This window comes from Lepidochelys olivacea (assembly GCF_965140295.1).
Source record: "Lepidochelys olivacea isolate rLepOli2 genome assembly, chromosome: 3".
Lineage (NCBI taxonomy): Eukaryota > Metazoa > Chordata > Testudines > Cheloniidae > Lepidochelys > Lepidochelys olivacea.
The window spans coordinates 26,815,542-26,831,691 of record NC_140413.1 but is presented as its reverse complement, the minus strand read 5'-3'; the positions used below and the strand labels follow the sequence as shown (position 1 = coordinate 26,831,691).

The following is a 16,150-nucleotide window of genomic DNA, read 5'->3' as shown; positions in this document are numbered from 1 at the left end:
CTACAGACACAACATTCTGAAGATTCAGAGCAGGCAGCGCAGTGGGGACAGAAGGACGGTGGAAAGAGAAGAGTTTCCACCCTAAATTTTGAGAAGTGGACTGAAGAGTCAGGGAGGCAGGTTGACAGTATAGGAAAATGGAAGTATCTGACAGAACTTGACAATTTTGTTAAATACTCTTGGCTTAGCTCAAAATTATGTATCTAGAATTAGGGGAATAACTCTGTGTTCCATCTAAAACTGATCTGTTTCTAAGAAGGTTTGTGTGAGAGAAGTTTGGAGCTGGTTGGTTAGCTAGAAAAATCCAAAGAAACGTGAAAAAAAAGGGGAGAGGAATTTCAAAGAGAACATTTTTAGATGGTTCTGTGCAAAACTTAAGTAAATAGTTTACTAGGAAAATGCACAAAATTCTGTTGTCTTTTGAAACTGTACATAGTAACAACAGTAAATAATATACAACAAATGGAAGAAAAGGGAAGTTGATAGTAATGAATATAAATCAAAAGTTAGGAATTACAGAAAATTGATAAAGGAGGTAAGGAACACAAAGAGAAATCTATGGCCAGCAGAATTAAGAATAATAAAAAGGATTTTTTAAAAATATACTAGGAACAAAAAGAATCCTGACAATAGTATTTGTCCATTACTAGATGGAAATGGTAGAATTATCAGTAACAACACACAAAAAAAGGTAGAAGTGTTCAATAAATATTTCTGTTCTGTATTTGGGGGGAAACAGATGATATAGTCTTATGACATGGTGATGATAACACCCTTTCCATTCCACTAGACATTTTAAAATTAGCAGGTCCAGATAACTTGCATCCAAAAGTTTTAAAAGTGCTGGTTGAGGTTACTGGACTGGATTACTGGTTAATCATCAATTAATGTTGATTTTCAAATGCTATCACCTTCACCAAGGGTAGGGGAACTTGATGGGGCTGACAGTGCCTGGGGTACAGTCCCAGCAGCAAGAGAAGGAGACACTCGCCAAGGGACGATAGGTAGCTCCTCCCGCTGGGAGTCTCTAGCACCCATTGGCCTGCTGAGAGAGAAGGGTGCTGACTGGCCAGCATTCCCCAGCTCCCAGGATTAACCCCATGTGGAGCCTCTTCTGGCTCTTTTCCAGCAACCCACCCTACACACATGAACTAGAAATGTCAACCCAGCCTGATAGATGCTGCATGTCTAGCTGATCACCTGTTTAAGGAGTCAGGGACCATTTTTTTGTCCCACGGGACCAGGGAATTTTTATTATTTTTTTTGGTTTTCCTCGCAGCACCTTCAAGCCACAATGGGTTAAACAGGAACATGCTTACTACCTAATTGAGCTACTGGGGTACAGTTGTTTGTTTGTTAGAATTTGAGACCAGTTTCCAGTGCAGTTAAGAGAATAAAATGAACGGTTCCCAGAGGTCAAAGATCTGGGCCTTAGGCTCATGTGATAGGGTGAAATCTTGCGTGCTGAGGTCTCCATCCTTGCTGCTCCCTTTGTCCCTGTTGTGGGAAAAGGCTTCTAGAACTCATACAGCTGAGTTCTGTGTGGGTAGGCTGAAAAGAGCCTAACTGATATTATGGGTTATTTGGTAAGGAGTCCCGTAACCCCTACACTGGAACCGATTAAATGCCTTGTACAGGAGAGTATGGGAGATGGGTGGGTATCACCCTTCCCATGTTAAAGTTCAATTCCATGTACATATCTGTCCTCATTTTACCACCATTCACATCAAAAAGTCTTGGAGCACAGGGAAAATTCCAGAAAAATGGAAGAAAACTAATGTTATGCCAATATTTTAAAAGGGTAAATAGGATGACCCTGGTAATTATTGGCCTGTCATTCTGACATTGATCCCAGGCAAGACAATGGAGCTGCTGAAATGGGACTTGATTAATAAAGAATTAAAGGAGGGTAATATAATTTATGCCAATCAATGTGGGTTTCTGGAAAAGAGATCCTATCCAACTAATTTCATATCTTTTTTTGATGAGATTGCAAGGTTGATTGATAAAGGTAGTAGTATTGCTGTAATATACTTTGACTTCTGTAAGGCATTTCACTTGGTCCTGCATACCATTTTGATTAAAAAACTAAAATGATATAAAATTAACCTGGCACACATTAGATGGATTAAAAATGGCTAACTGATAGGTTTTAAAACTGTAACTGTAAATGGGGAATTGTCATTGAGCGGGTCTGTTTCCAGAAGGGTCCCAAAGGGACTCTTCTTGGCCCCACACTATTTAACATTTTTATCAGTGACCTGGAAGAAAACAAAATCATCAATGATAAAGTTTGCAGATGACACAAAAATTGTGCGAGTTTTAAATAATGAAGAGGAGAGGTCACTGACTCAGAGAGATCTAGATGAGTTGGTAAACTGGGCGCGGGCAAACAATATGCATTTTCATACAGCTAAATGTAAACGTATACATCTGGAAACAAAGAATGTAGGCCATACATGAAGGATGGGGACTCTATCCTGGGAAACAGTGACTCTAAAAAGACTTGTGGGTTATGGTGGATAATAAGCTAAACATAAGCTTCCAGTGTGATATGGTGGCCAAAAGAGCTAATGTAATGTATTTGGCACTGGTGTGACTGTTGCTAGAATACTGTATCCAGTTCTGGTGCTCACAATTCAAGAAGATTGTTGATAAACTGGTGAGAGTTCAGAGAAGAGCCACAAGAATGATTAAAAAACATGCCTTATAGTTATAAAGTCAAAGAGCTCAACGAATTTAGCTTAACAAAGAGAAGGTTAAGAAGCGACTCGATTACAGTCTATAAGTACCTACACGGGGAACAAATATTTCATAATGGGCTCTTCAGTCTAGCAGAGAAAATTATAACATGATCCAATGGCTAGAAGCTGAAGCTAGACAAATTCAGACTGGAAATTAGGTATACACTTTTAATGGTGAGAGTCATTAACCATTGGAACAATTTACAAAGGGTTGTGGTGGATTCTCCATCACTGGCGATTTTTAAATTAAGATCGGATTTTTTTTTTAAAAGATACACTCTAGGAATTATTTTGGGGAAGTTTTATGGTGTGTATTATACTGGAGGTCAGACTAGATCATAGGTTCTCAAACTTCATTGCACCACGACCCCCCCTTCTGATAACAGAGTTACTACATGATCCCTGGGGACAAGGGTGTTGGAGCCCGAACCCTGCCACCCCGTGTGTGAAGAAAGAGCGTTACAGCCCAAGTCCCACTCCCCCAGGTGCGAGGAGAGGTGTCTGTACCCCAAGCCCGAGCCCCGCTGCTCTGGGTGGGGGTGAGCTCGGGCTTTGGGTTCAGTCCTGGGTCCCACCAAGTCTAATGCTGGCCCTGGTGACCCCATCAAAATGGGGTCAAAAACCACTTTGGGGTCCCAACCCACAATTTGAGTATCACTGGACTAGATGATCACAATGGTCCCTTCTGGTCTTAGAATCTATGAATAATTTTTGTACTCACTGTGGGATCTTAATTTTATCATCAAAATGTTAAACAGAGGGATTTTTGTCCTGCATTAAGTTTGTTTTGAGATTTGAATGTTATTTTGGAGCCATCACAGAGGCCAACATAATCTTTCACAGAAGAAGGCAACTTACATTAAGGTTAAAATGGTTCAATGACATTCCCTATCAACTCAGTCATTAAAAATCCAGGGGATCTCCAGTTAAGCTAAATGTTACATCTACATCATCCTCAATTTACACAGTTTACCATCATGCACCCCAAAACAAAACTCAAACTCTTCAGCTTCGCAACATTCTGTTCTTCCAAACCCATTGTATGACCAACCACAATTGAACTGAACTGGAACCAGCCTGGGGGCTGGTTCTATTCAATAACGTCATAAATGATTCGGATAATGGCATAGAGAGTATATGTATAAAGTCAGCAAGATAAATACCAAGCTGGGAGATGTTGCAAGCGCTTTGGAGGACAGAATTAGAATTCAAAGCAATCTTGACAAACTGGAGAAATGGTCTCAAATAAATGCAATGAAATTCAATATATACAAATTCAAAGTACTACACTTAGAAAGGAATAATCCAAAATGGGAAATGACTGCTTAGGAAGGAGTAATGCAGAAAAGGATCTGGCGGTTATAGCAGATCACAAACTAAATATAAGTCAATAATGTAATACTGTTGCAAAAAAGCAAACATCATTCTGGAATGTATTACAGGAGTGTTGTAAGCAAGACACTAGAGTAATTCTTCCACTCTACATAGCACTGATAAGGCCTCAAGTGGAGTACTGGTTCAGTTCTCGGCACCACACTTTGGGAAAGACATGGACAAACTGAAGAAAGTCCAGGGGAGAGCAACAAAAATGATTTAAAGGTCTAGAAAACATGATCTACGAGGAAAGGAAAAAAATGGGTTTGTTTAATTTGGAGAAGAGAAGACAGAGGGGACGTGATAACAGTCTTCAAGCACATAAAAGGTTGTTACAAGCATAAGGGTGATAAATTGTTCTCCTTAACCACTGAGGACAGGACAAAAAGCAATGAGTTTAAATTGCAGCAAGGAAAATTTAAGTTAAACATTAGGAAAACTTTCCTAACGGTAAGTGTAGTTAAGCATTGAAACAAATTCTCTAGAGAGGTTGTAGAATCTTTGTCATTGGAGGCTTTTAGGAACAGGTTAGACAAATACCTGTCAGGGATGGTCCAGATAATACTTAGTCCTGTCTCAGTTCAGGGTACTGGACTAGATGACCTATCAAGGTACCTTCGAGTCCTACATTTCTATGATTTCTAGGAATTCACAAGTCCAATCCTTAATAAGCCCAAGAAGTTTCAAAACAAAAAAAACCTTAGGAGTTTTCTTTTATCAAGTTTCAGAGTAACAGCCGTGTTAGTCTGTATTCGCAAAAAGAAAAGGAGGACTTGTGGCACCTTAGAGACTAACCAATTTATTTGAGCACAAGCTTTCGTGAGCTACAGCTCACTTCATCGGATGCATGTCTCCTGCTGGTAATAGCTTATCCAGAGACTAACCAATTTATTTTAGCATAAGCTTACGTGAGCTACAGCTCACTTCAGCGGATGCATGTCTCCTGCTGGTAATAGCTTATCCAAAGCGCTTTGGATAAGCTATTACCAGCAGGAGACATGCATCCGATGAAGTGAGCTGTAGCTCACGAAAGCTTATGCTCAAATAAATTGGTTAGTCTCTGGATAAGCTATTACCAGCAGGAGACATGCATCCGATGAAGTGAGCTGTAGCTCACGAAAGCTTATGCTCAAATAAATTGGTTAGTCTCTAAGGTGCCACAAGTACTCCTTTTCTTTTATCAAGTTACACTTATTGAGTTCCTTAACTTGGCAGTCCTTGCAGACAGCAAGGATTTTTTTTTATAATTACACTTTTTTCCCCACTGAACCTTGAAATGCACAGGAGTCACAGAAAATGTTGTGGTTAGTAAGTTTCGATTTGTGATATGCACTAGCTTGAATGTTAATGTGCTGGTGCATGACTGAGACACATCCAATTTCACTCACTTCAATGACACCAATGTCATCAGGCTGAAAAGATGCCAGGCAACAACCTTTCTTTAAAATGCTCACTATGTTTAGAGAGAAGCTATTTATACAGTTGTAACCCTCTTCTGTACTTAGGTCGATATGCAGCATACTATCTTGCACAAGGATGCACTTCACAGCTTTTGCACCTGTCTTTTTACATATCACAAAGTAGGGACATATGGGCCCAGATTTTCTGATGTGAGCACTAAAATTGCCTTTTCTTCCCTCCTGCCAAATGGGAAGCAGAAGTAACAGACAGGATGATCTCTGAGAAGGAAATACCCCAAACCATTGAGGCTCCTTTCCCAAATCAGCCAACACTAGCTTTAGCCAGGTTTACAGGGGTAAATCAAGGCCTTTTAGTTCCCGGGTACTGAACAGACTCATCTGGAGAACTGCGTTCATTAGCTTCGACTCTCCCTTTTGCTTAGGGACAGCAGCCAGGAGAAGCATTCACAGCCTCGAACACCATTTACAGACCTCTGAAACTTGGTCACTGGTGGTTGTTTCCTGATCATCCCATTACTCACCTACCCCTATGTCAGGATTCCTTCTCCACTCTGAACTCTAGGATACAGATGTGGGGACCCGCATGAAAGACCCCCTAAGATTATTTCTTCCAGTTTAGGTCAAAAACGTCCCCAAGGCACAAAGTTTTTCCCCTTGGATTAGGTAAAATGCTGTCACCACCAAGTGATTTAACAAACCATCAGGGAAAGGACCACTTGGAGTTCCTATTTCCCCAAAATATCCTCCCAAGTCCTTACAGCCCCTTTCCTGGGGAGGCTTGAGAATAAACAAGATGAGCACAGACCAGCCTTGGATTTTTAAGACCCAAAAAACCCAGTCAGATTCTTAAAAATCAGGACTTGATTAGAAGAACAAAAAAAGATAAGAGAACAACTCTGTAAGATCAGAATGGAAGATAATGTTACAGGCAGTCAGATTCAAAACATAGAGAATCACTCTAGGCAAAACCTTAAGTTACAAAAAGACACAAAAACAGGAATACACATTTCCTCCAGCACAGCGAATTTTACAAGTCAAAACAAAGAAAACCTAATGCATTTTCTAGCTAGATTACTTACTAACTTTACAGGAGTTGGAGGGATTGCATCCTTGATCTGTTCCCGGCAAAGATATCACACAGAGAGACAAAAGCCTCCCTCCCCCTTCCAGATTTGAAAGTATCTTGTCCCCTCATTGGTCATTTTGGGTCAGGAACCAGCCAGGTTACCTGAGCTTCTTAACTCTTTACAGGTAAAAGGTCTTTGCCTCTAGCCAGGAGGGATTTTGTAGCACTGTATACAGAAAGGTGGTTTCCCTTCCCTTTATATTTATGCACCCTACAATTTATCAGCTACCCAACTTTATTGTTTGAACACATTATGTTTTTCACCTTTTTATTCTTCTCCTTTCTCCCTCCCTCCCTATCAGTTTCCTTCTTCCTTTACTCAATTTCTTTCTTACAACAGTCCGTTTCTACTCCCTACAAATAAATGATAAAGTGTAATAATGTATGCCCTTCAAAAAAAAGTAACTGCTCACCCAACTACTCATTGTGCATTCAACTCAAGGTCCCTCCATTCAGATTAGGACTCTGAGGACAATTACTTTTCAATTCCGTAAAATCAAACAGATCAAAGCTACATAAAAGACAAAAAATAAATCTTGAAAGCCTAAATTTTCAAAAGTAACTAATAATATGGGATATCTGACTAGATGTAACCAGAGGGTCTGATTTTCACAAAGTGATGAACACCCATCCACCATCAGGAAATAAGGCTCCTTTAAAGCTGGACACCCCAAAATTGTGAAACCTAAAATCAGTCATTTTGAAAACACAGGCCTTAATTTGGCACCTAAAGGTTCTGCAGTTCCAGCATGAAAGAGCTCCCAGGTCCACACAGCCCAATCCATATGTAAAACATCCCTATAACACAGGAAATTCCTCCTTTTGGACCCCACAACCTACTCCCAACATCCACTCTACATAAGGGAACTTTCCATTCTCTCTTTATTTAACAAAGGCACAATTCATTGTAATCACTCCAAAGACACACAGCAGGTGTATATAGTGGGTATATCTTATGAGCACATTTCCAAAAACTGGACCCATGGCATAAGAGCAAATTTACGAAAAAAGGTTAAGTCCATGCTCAGTCTCCTGGAACCCTGTATACCACAATGAATTCTATAGGCATGGAATTATAAACCACTAAATATAAACATCAACCCAAACTTCTCTAATATCTGCTACTTCTTCAGGCCCTGAAGAATTCCAAGCATCCTGGAACACAAAGAAATAAGAAAGATTTTTATTTTTAATAATTGTAGAAATTTAACTTACCTTAATGCAAATACAATTTTATTTATTGCGCATTGTACTATATCTCTGGAGGAGAGTTCCAGATCTCCAACCGCCACTTCCAACAACTGCTGTATCATGTCTAGAGGCTGACCATCTATACACATAGCTACTGCCTGGTCATGGATTTTTTCCTTCTCTGATCTGGATAAATCATATAAGTGGCCATACTTCTGTAGCATTTCCTGAAAACAGACATTTTAAAACTCATGAGATAGGGTGATCTTTACTTACAGATATGTATGGCTCAGTACCTCAATATTTACCGTGGAACAGAAAAGACTGGCTAAAGGAAATTTCTGAAGACCTTCAAAGAACAAGTCAACAAAACCAAAATGTACCATAATAAAATATGGCAGAAGTCATTATTTCCACCATTATAGCTCATGGTAACATTTAAAACAAATAACTGATTAGTAACCAGGCTTCCTTATAATTCAAAATACTTTTTATGAGTATCATCGATAATGTCACATTTATGTAGAGGAACTTTACTAGCAACAGCAACTTATTTTTTCAAGTGTGCTTTATTTTACAAGCAAAAATATATGCAAAACTAAACACTTTATTGCATTGTGGAAAACTGAAGATTTCGTAAAAAGTATAAACATTTTCATCTGACTCATGCTCCTCAAAAAAATGCTGACCTGCTGCATATTACTTTATAAAAATGGTGGGCGGGAACATTTTCCCTGAACACAGTGATATATGTATGAAAGATAAAGCTGTCCAGTGAATTAATTTTTTTTCCAGGGACATACCTGTAATAGTACAGTAGCTCAATAAAGCTTACCAATTAACTGATACAGAACTGTCTCACTGAATTGTATATCAATACAAACTCTGAAACCTTGCATAAGTTCCACCTATGAACTTTAAATTGAACCCCCACCCTGACCTTTTGTTCCAGCAAAAGAGAACTGATCCTTTTGTATTAAATTATTACAATTTATGTTTAAACATAGTCAAGTCTCAGAGTTAATCAATGATCTACAAAAAGAATAAGAAGGCATATTCAGCAATTTAGAAATCCCATCAAGTGCAAACCTCTAACATCATTTGTAGTAACTTGAAAGTGAATAGAGATAGAAGGCAAATATATGCTGCTGCTAGAATATACTTGATTTTGTTTGTTATGTGTAATTTCTCATTACCTGGTCACTGTTTTTCAGAGAAGTGATAAACCTATGATTGAGTGTTTCCAGATGAGCAAGAGACTGCTGGAGATGATTCAGCACTTTCTCATAAGTGACAGGTGTGCTTCCAGTACCGTCCATACCATCTTCAGAATTCTTTTTTCTTGATTTCTCAATGATTTGTTGCATTGCTTTAGTAGCCTTATTAGTCATCTCTAGCCGGGCATCTACTGACAGCTGAAAAAGCGATTATGCTTATTTGATCATTATCATTATTATTCATTCATTATTATTTGTATTACAATATTGCTTTGAGTCCACAACCAGGATCATGACTCTATTGCATTAAGCACTGTATAAACACATGGTAATACACAGTCCTTGCCCCAAAGAGTTAACTAAAACATTAAGTGAAACACTAAATGGCAACATTCTTATTTCTCTAACCAAGTCATTTATTTGAAAACCACCACGTTCTGTATATTTCCCTGCATTTTTCTTATGAACCAGAAGCAGCAAGAATAACAGCTGAAAAAAAGAAAAAAACACATAGTGTTCTTTTATCCCCTAACTTCTGGGCTGAACGTTCCATAGAATGGAACTTTGAAAGTCTCCATTTTTAAAATGTTGTTTCACACAAAATATTTATTAGGATATACTTAGGGACAAGTTTGAAGTCCAAATTTTAATTCATGTGTTTTAAATTGCCTGTCAAATTTCTTTGAAGTTGTCAATAGTCCAGCTTTTGAGTTAAGCTATTTTGATTTATATTAGGTCACTGTTTAAATCTATACTTAACTTAGAACAATGGGAGGTCTACAAATTTACATATTTCTAGCTTATCCATCATAAGCCACATTTGAGTCCAACCATCCATGCATTCATTGTAACTTTTTATATTCAGCTGATCAGATGCTGATGTAGACAAACAGAACGCCATTTTTTCTAATCAAGGATGTACTATAGCTTACACTAACTTTAGTCGATTTGCTAGAGGCATTGATTGCAACTACAGACATTATTTAAAGAAGGTGCAAGCTTAACTAGAAAGGTTATAGATAAGTGAGTTCTATTCTATCAAATGCTTGAGTCATATAAGCAGCACTAGTAAACAAGCTATTCTTACTTTGAGAGATCTTATAATCCTAACAATGCTTATATCAACAACATATACTTCCTTCAGATTATTTTATATTTATTAACACACATCAAGCAGTCTAAATAAATTAAACTAAAATTTAAGTGTTCAAAAACGGTCTCCTTGAACTAAGTTAAACAGTAGACTCAAATGAGGAATTTTTTCCCCTAGAAAGTACTTTTATTCTTGGACTTCCATGTAGAGATTTGTACATACTATACATTGATAAAAGACTGTTCTCAGCTAGACATGTATTTTTAAAGACGTTAGTGTGATAAGGTGTTTCTCTCTCTCAGTTGCTCTAGTGCCTATGGTCCTGGGTTGGCAGGTGATGGCAACAGATTTCAGGGCTGCGAAGGAACCACAGATTTTGAGCTCCTTTTACAAGGTGTGCATACCCCATACTAGCCAGGAAACGGTTAATCCCACACTATGGGTGGAGGAAGTCCTGATCCTCAGACTGTGCTGGTCATGCTCCAGCTACTGTAATATAAAGAAGAGTAGCCCAGCTCAGTCTGGGCTGACTGCCTAAGAGGAAGGACACTTGGTGGAGGCTTCAGCCCAAGAGTTGTTACAGTCCTTGCCTGCGGGAGCCAGACATCCCAAGACACAGAGCAGAGACCTGTTGCCTACAACTGACTGGCCTGAGTTGGAATCCTAGGGAGTTACCTGCGCCGAAGAGCCCGGAGACCCTGGCATCCTACAGACTGCAGCTTCAGGAAGCCCGGTAGGAAGTGCAGGGAGCTGGAGGGAATACTATCTTCCACCCATGTAAGGTCAGCATGTTGTGGTTGGATTCCCTGCTGACCCAGTGGTGGACCACTCTGCCACTGCTGGGGCCTTGGGTTGGGACTCGGTGGAGTCGGGTGAGTCTGGGCCCTCCTACGCCAGCCATCACCCCCTTTGGTGACAGCCTCCAGATCTGGCCATTATGCCATGCTGCCCTGCACTCAAGGGACACTCTATTGACTCTGTCAGCTACGCCATGCTGCCCTGTACACAAGGGATGCTGTATTGACTCTGGCCATTAGGATGTGCTTCCCTGCACTCAAGGACCTCTCTATTGACTCTGTCCGCGAGGCCGTGCTGCCCTGCATGTGAGGACCAGTCTATTGACTCTGGCTGCTAGGCCATGCTATCCTGCGCTCGAGGGCTGATGCATTTACCCCAGCCACTAGGCCACATTGCCCTGTGCTCATGGGCAGCCATATTGTCTCGAGCCATTAGGCCTTTCAGCCCAGAACCCGAGGGCCACCACTCTGACTCTGGAATTGGGCCACACTATGGTGAGGCCCAGCCCAGTCTCAAAGACTGTATCTGTGGTATCAGCGCAACCCTACTCCACCCGAAGGGAGACGGGGTGTGCATACACCTTAGCTCCCCCAAAGCTAAGATCTACAGGGAAAGGAAATGGGCAGAAATACTCTTAGCAAAGACAGTCTCTCAAGAAGAGTAGCTAAGATACAGTCAGTTCACTGAGCCCCCTTATCTGTTTCCCAACATCGGAGTCGCCATCTCCCAGACCTGGATTCAAAGATTCAAATAGGATCTCAAAGTAATGTACTTGAACTTTTTTTCCCTCCTTTCTCCTATTTAAAAACCACAATTAAGATTTTACCATAAAGGCTTTTTAAGTTTGGGATGAGACCAATATTTTAAATGTACTTAATACTGTAGGATTAACTAGTTTTACAAAGCTTATGTTGTTAGCATGCTTTAAGAAAATTACCAAAATAGTGACTAAAGGGCAACAGGTGAATATAATTTCAAGTTTCAAAGTCCTGACACACAGGAGGTACGAAACAAAGATTGGGTCTACATGCCCAGATCTTGAATAGAAAAGCGGTTGATAGAGGGGTACTGAGAGAATAATAGATATGTTTGTAAGAATGGCAGTAACTTGTGGAGAACTCCAGAAGGACTTTGCATGAGAAAGTGGAAGGGAATTCCCTTGAGGGAAACAGGAAAGTTTAGACAGGTTTACTCTTAGCAGTACAAACCAAAATCCCATAATCATTTGTATCTGAACCAAAGTGCTCTGTATCTGTATGCTAGATGCTTTGAACTTACGTTGCACTTTTGTGTGTTACCAAATGATGGATTGTATGTAATTTCTTTACTCTAACCTATTGGCCTTTAGGAAATGTGTCCAGATGTCCAGAAAGGGACTACTTGTGATTGATTAGAGATACTTGTTATTACAGATGTCTTCTGTGACTGATGGCATAATGATTATTGAAAAATGTGTTTAGCTCATCAGGATCTGCTTGTTGCCACAGGTGTTTTGTGATATAATGACTTGATTATAGATGTATTTAGCTTATTGATCACATAAATTGAAATACCATGGGCAAGAAACCCCACAGGCAAGTAAATTATGGGAATGGAATTTCTTTGTATATAAGAACAGTATATACAGAGGTGAACTTCTGAAAGGTAGTTGACAGGGAATCAAGCTGCAGGTCCATTTTCCCAGATCATTTCGATACTGTATAATGTTCCTTTCTGTATTCTGTAGTGTGCTGATTAATCTTTGATTAATATCGTTTAAGCCTGGTTATATGACTTTTTTTAAACAACAGAACTGAACCTTTATATAACATGAACCCCAATTTTCTTTCTGCAAATAGTAAGGTCCACCAATTTGGCAAGTTGTCTGAAGGTCCATCGTGGGAACTATTGACTTTATGCTCATGAGAGAAAGGCAGGTCTTGCAGCTAAAGCAATGAACTAGGACTCAGGAAATGTGATTTCATTTCCTTGCTCTGCCACAGATTCCCTGTCTGATGACATCATTTAATATCTGTGCCTCAGGAAAAGGGTTACTTTAATTTTCTCTCTTTGGAATGCATGCGCTTCAGGCAGGCACTTGTCTCTTGCAACTTGTTTGTACAGTGCCTAGCACAATGGGGCTCCACTCTCGGTTGGGGCTTCTTAGGTGATACCATAATGTCATCATCATCATCATCAATAATGGGAGGAACAATTTCAACTTATGCATATTCACACACTCTGAATTAGCTGCAATCTGTCAGGAACATTCTAGATGTAACTACAAAATAGCTTGATATACGCACTGATTTTGAACACAGAAAAATTATTATTGTTCCAATGGGAAATAGTGCAAATACAAGTTAAAGCCACTTTCTGCTGCTTTTGAATAGAAGTCTGTTGATTCACTTTAGAAACAATATTTCTGATGGTTAGACCAGTTATTTTACAGTTATTTGTACAGTCCGTTTCATATTTTGCATAACCAGGGCAATACTTGCAAGATTTAGATGATGTAGAGGTGCATTCTTTAAATATAAAACCCTGACACTGGAGATACTTGGAGAAAAAAAAGTACCCGTTTTTGTCTTTCAGACCTGCATTTCTATAGTGGTAATCATTTAAAAAGAAATATTGGTTTTATCACAACTTATTGTGGTGTTTTCCTGTACCTAGAATGAAGTGTCGGAATGAGAAGTTTTACTCAGTTGATTCCTGTTGTCTTTCATTGATAACTGCAGTAGAACCAATATTGCAAGAATCTTATTTTTTTTAAAGGAAAGGTAACAGATAACATTCTGTATAAAAAAGTTAAATTCATCTTTAGAGTTTGAATAAGGTCCATTTAGTTTTACTATCACAGGGGACAGAGGTTGCAAAGTCAATGGTGTCCTATTATCAGTGTTAAAACTTGTGCACCATAAAACTCTTTAATGCTAGATATGGAGGTTACCTTGGTTTTTCAGGGCTATTGCTCTGAACTACAGGAAATGCTCCAATGGGCACTTTGAAAACTGAATTTACTAACACATCCTCTCTCTCTCTCCCTCCCTCCCTCCCTCTTTTTTTTTTTTTTTGAGTGCTAAAGGATTAAAGAGAATTAAACTTGTTTAATTTGCTAATTGATATTTTACTATAAAACTCCACAAAGTCAAATAATTTTGTGAACTGTTCCATTGCTGTGAAAAGTAAAGAAATATTGTAGTCAACTAAGAAAATAAGGTTTTAATACAATGTTAGTATAAGCATGAGACCAGTGGCAATCAAGATTTTTTATACCAAATCATATTAAATTGGCTCAACAACTTTGAAGAGTTGTATATTTATTTCCTAAAACTAAAAAGACAATGGAAAAGATTAAACCAACATCATATCTTCTTCTTTACCCTTTTAGTGCATTATGATGTCCAAACTATGGTTACAAAGATGCAGAAAGCAGAATTATGCATACACTCTACCTTGCTTTATTAATTTCTGGAGAGGTATCCAAATGTTTTGTATGCTTAGAAGTCATGAAACCATATGCATATATAGATTGGATCATTAAAAAGAGTACTGGGCTATCCAATGCCATTTTAATTTTGTTTTCATCTTTGCACAGTGATAAAATGCGGCACTACTAATATATTATGATTTTCTTCTTATTTCATTCAAAATGTGAGTGGCTATCTTCTTTATTTCTAGTCAGTTTCAGTAATGAGATTTGCTATCATGCACAGTGCTTTAGAATAGCTTGGGGGCTACTTCCATCTTAGTTTGCATGGAAGGAAAATAAAGAATATTTTTAAAAGCTTCTTTTATGAATATAAAACTGTTTAATTTTATAGCCAATAATCTGCAATGAAAAAAAAATCCTAAAAGCCTGTTTCATTTCATTTATAAACCATGGAACATCATACATAATTTTAGCTCTAGAGATTTAATTCCTCGAGGGAAATTTCACATTTATTTTGAAATGTACATTTATATTAAAGGCAAATTCCTGGCAGAATATGTAAATTTATTTACTACGAAAAAGTGTATTTCCTACTAATAACATTAACCTGTACATGAAACCCTGACTCCACAACTTTACTATCATTGAACAGTATGCAGCACTGCAGATAGGCAGAGCTAAGGCTATTTCTGGTATATGGTCCTGATTCAGGAAAGCAGTTAAATATGTAGTTAAGTGCTTTTCTAAATATGAATGGACTCAAACATGTGCTGACATGGTTTTCTGAATTGGGAACTAAGCTACTACTCATTGGAAGGTAGGGTGGTAGAACTGGGTCCAAAGTCAGTAAAAGATCTCAAAGGGGATTCTTTTTGGAATACCATTTAACACAAATGCAATATATATTCTAAAAAATAAATGATAAAATGAAACATGGAGTTTTGGCTAAGCAAAGCTAACTCCGCGTCCCTTTTCTGAAGCTCCAAGAGGAGCTATTCTGGGAACAGGTTCAATTAGAGAGAGTAAGAGACTCTATACCCTGGTTTCTATTCCAAAAATACTCTATTCAGCAAGGATCTGGGAGACCCAAGTTCTAGTCCCTGCTCTGGATCAGGCAGAGCAGAGACCAGAACCTGGGTCACCTCCATCCCTGGTGAATTGCATAACCATTGCACTACTGGCTATTGTGGAGTAAGTGTCTCTGTTTTGTGGTTTGACCAGAAATTCCATTCTGGACCTGAGACAGTTTTCTCAAAACAGATATTTTTCCACAAAAAAAAGATTTTGTGATTAGGCATTTCCTGATGCAAAAATGTTTAGTCCAAAGATTCCCAAGTAGCACTACTGATTATGCCATTGATTTATGATTTACTTCGTTGACTAAAGTTGCAGCTTACTGACATCCTGTGCCTGTCCCTATTATAGTGTGTCCTTGGTAATGACAATGTACAAAGGGGGGAGGGGGGAGACCACAATTATTGTCATGTTTCTCAACAGCTTTGGTATTTTATTTGTCAAAAGGATATTTAGTATTTTTTTCCACAAAGAATCAGGACAACAGCCTCTGAGCACTGAAACAGCACTTCTTTGAAGGCACAACATACTCCTAAGCAAAACCAACCAAACAAAAGGCTACATTATCAATAAAGGAATTGAAAAAACCCTCAAATATTAAGACCTTTGTGCAGATTGTCAAAAAGGATAAATAGGAAGCCAACAAGAAGATTGAAAAGTTTGACGTGATCATTACTGTAATGGAGAATCTATGAAG

At 38.7% G+C, this 16,150-nt stretch overlaps 1 protein-coding gene across 1 annotated transcript in view; it reads right to left on the bottom strand.

The window, feature by feature from the left end:
- Positions 1-16,150, bottom strand: part of NBAS (NBAS subunit of NRZ tethering complex) — a 407,958-nt gene that overhangs the window by 102,769 nt on the left and 289,039 nt on the right. Inside the window, exons 45-46 of the mRNA XM_084622071.1 lie at positions 9,053-9,271; positions 7,881-8,083 (exon numbers count right to left, since the gene is read on the bottom strand). Coding sequence (XP_084478197.1) covers positions 7,881-8,083; positions 9,053-9,271 — 422 coding nt within the window. The remainder of the gene's footprint in view (positions 1-7,880; positions 8,084-9,052; positions 9,272-16,150) is intronic.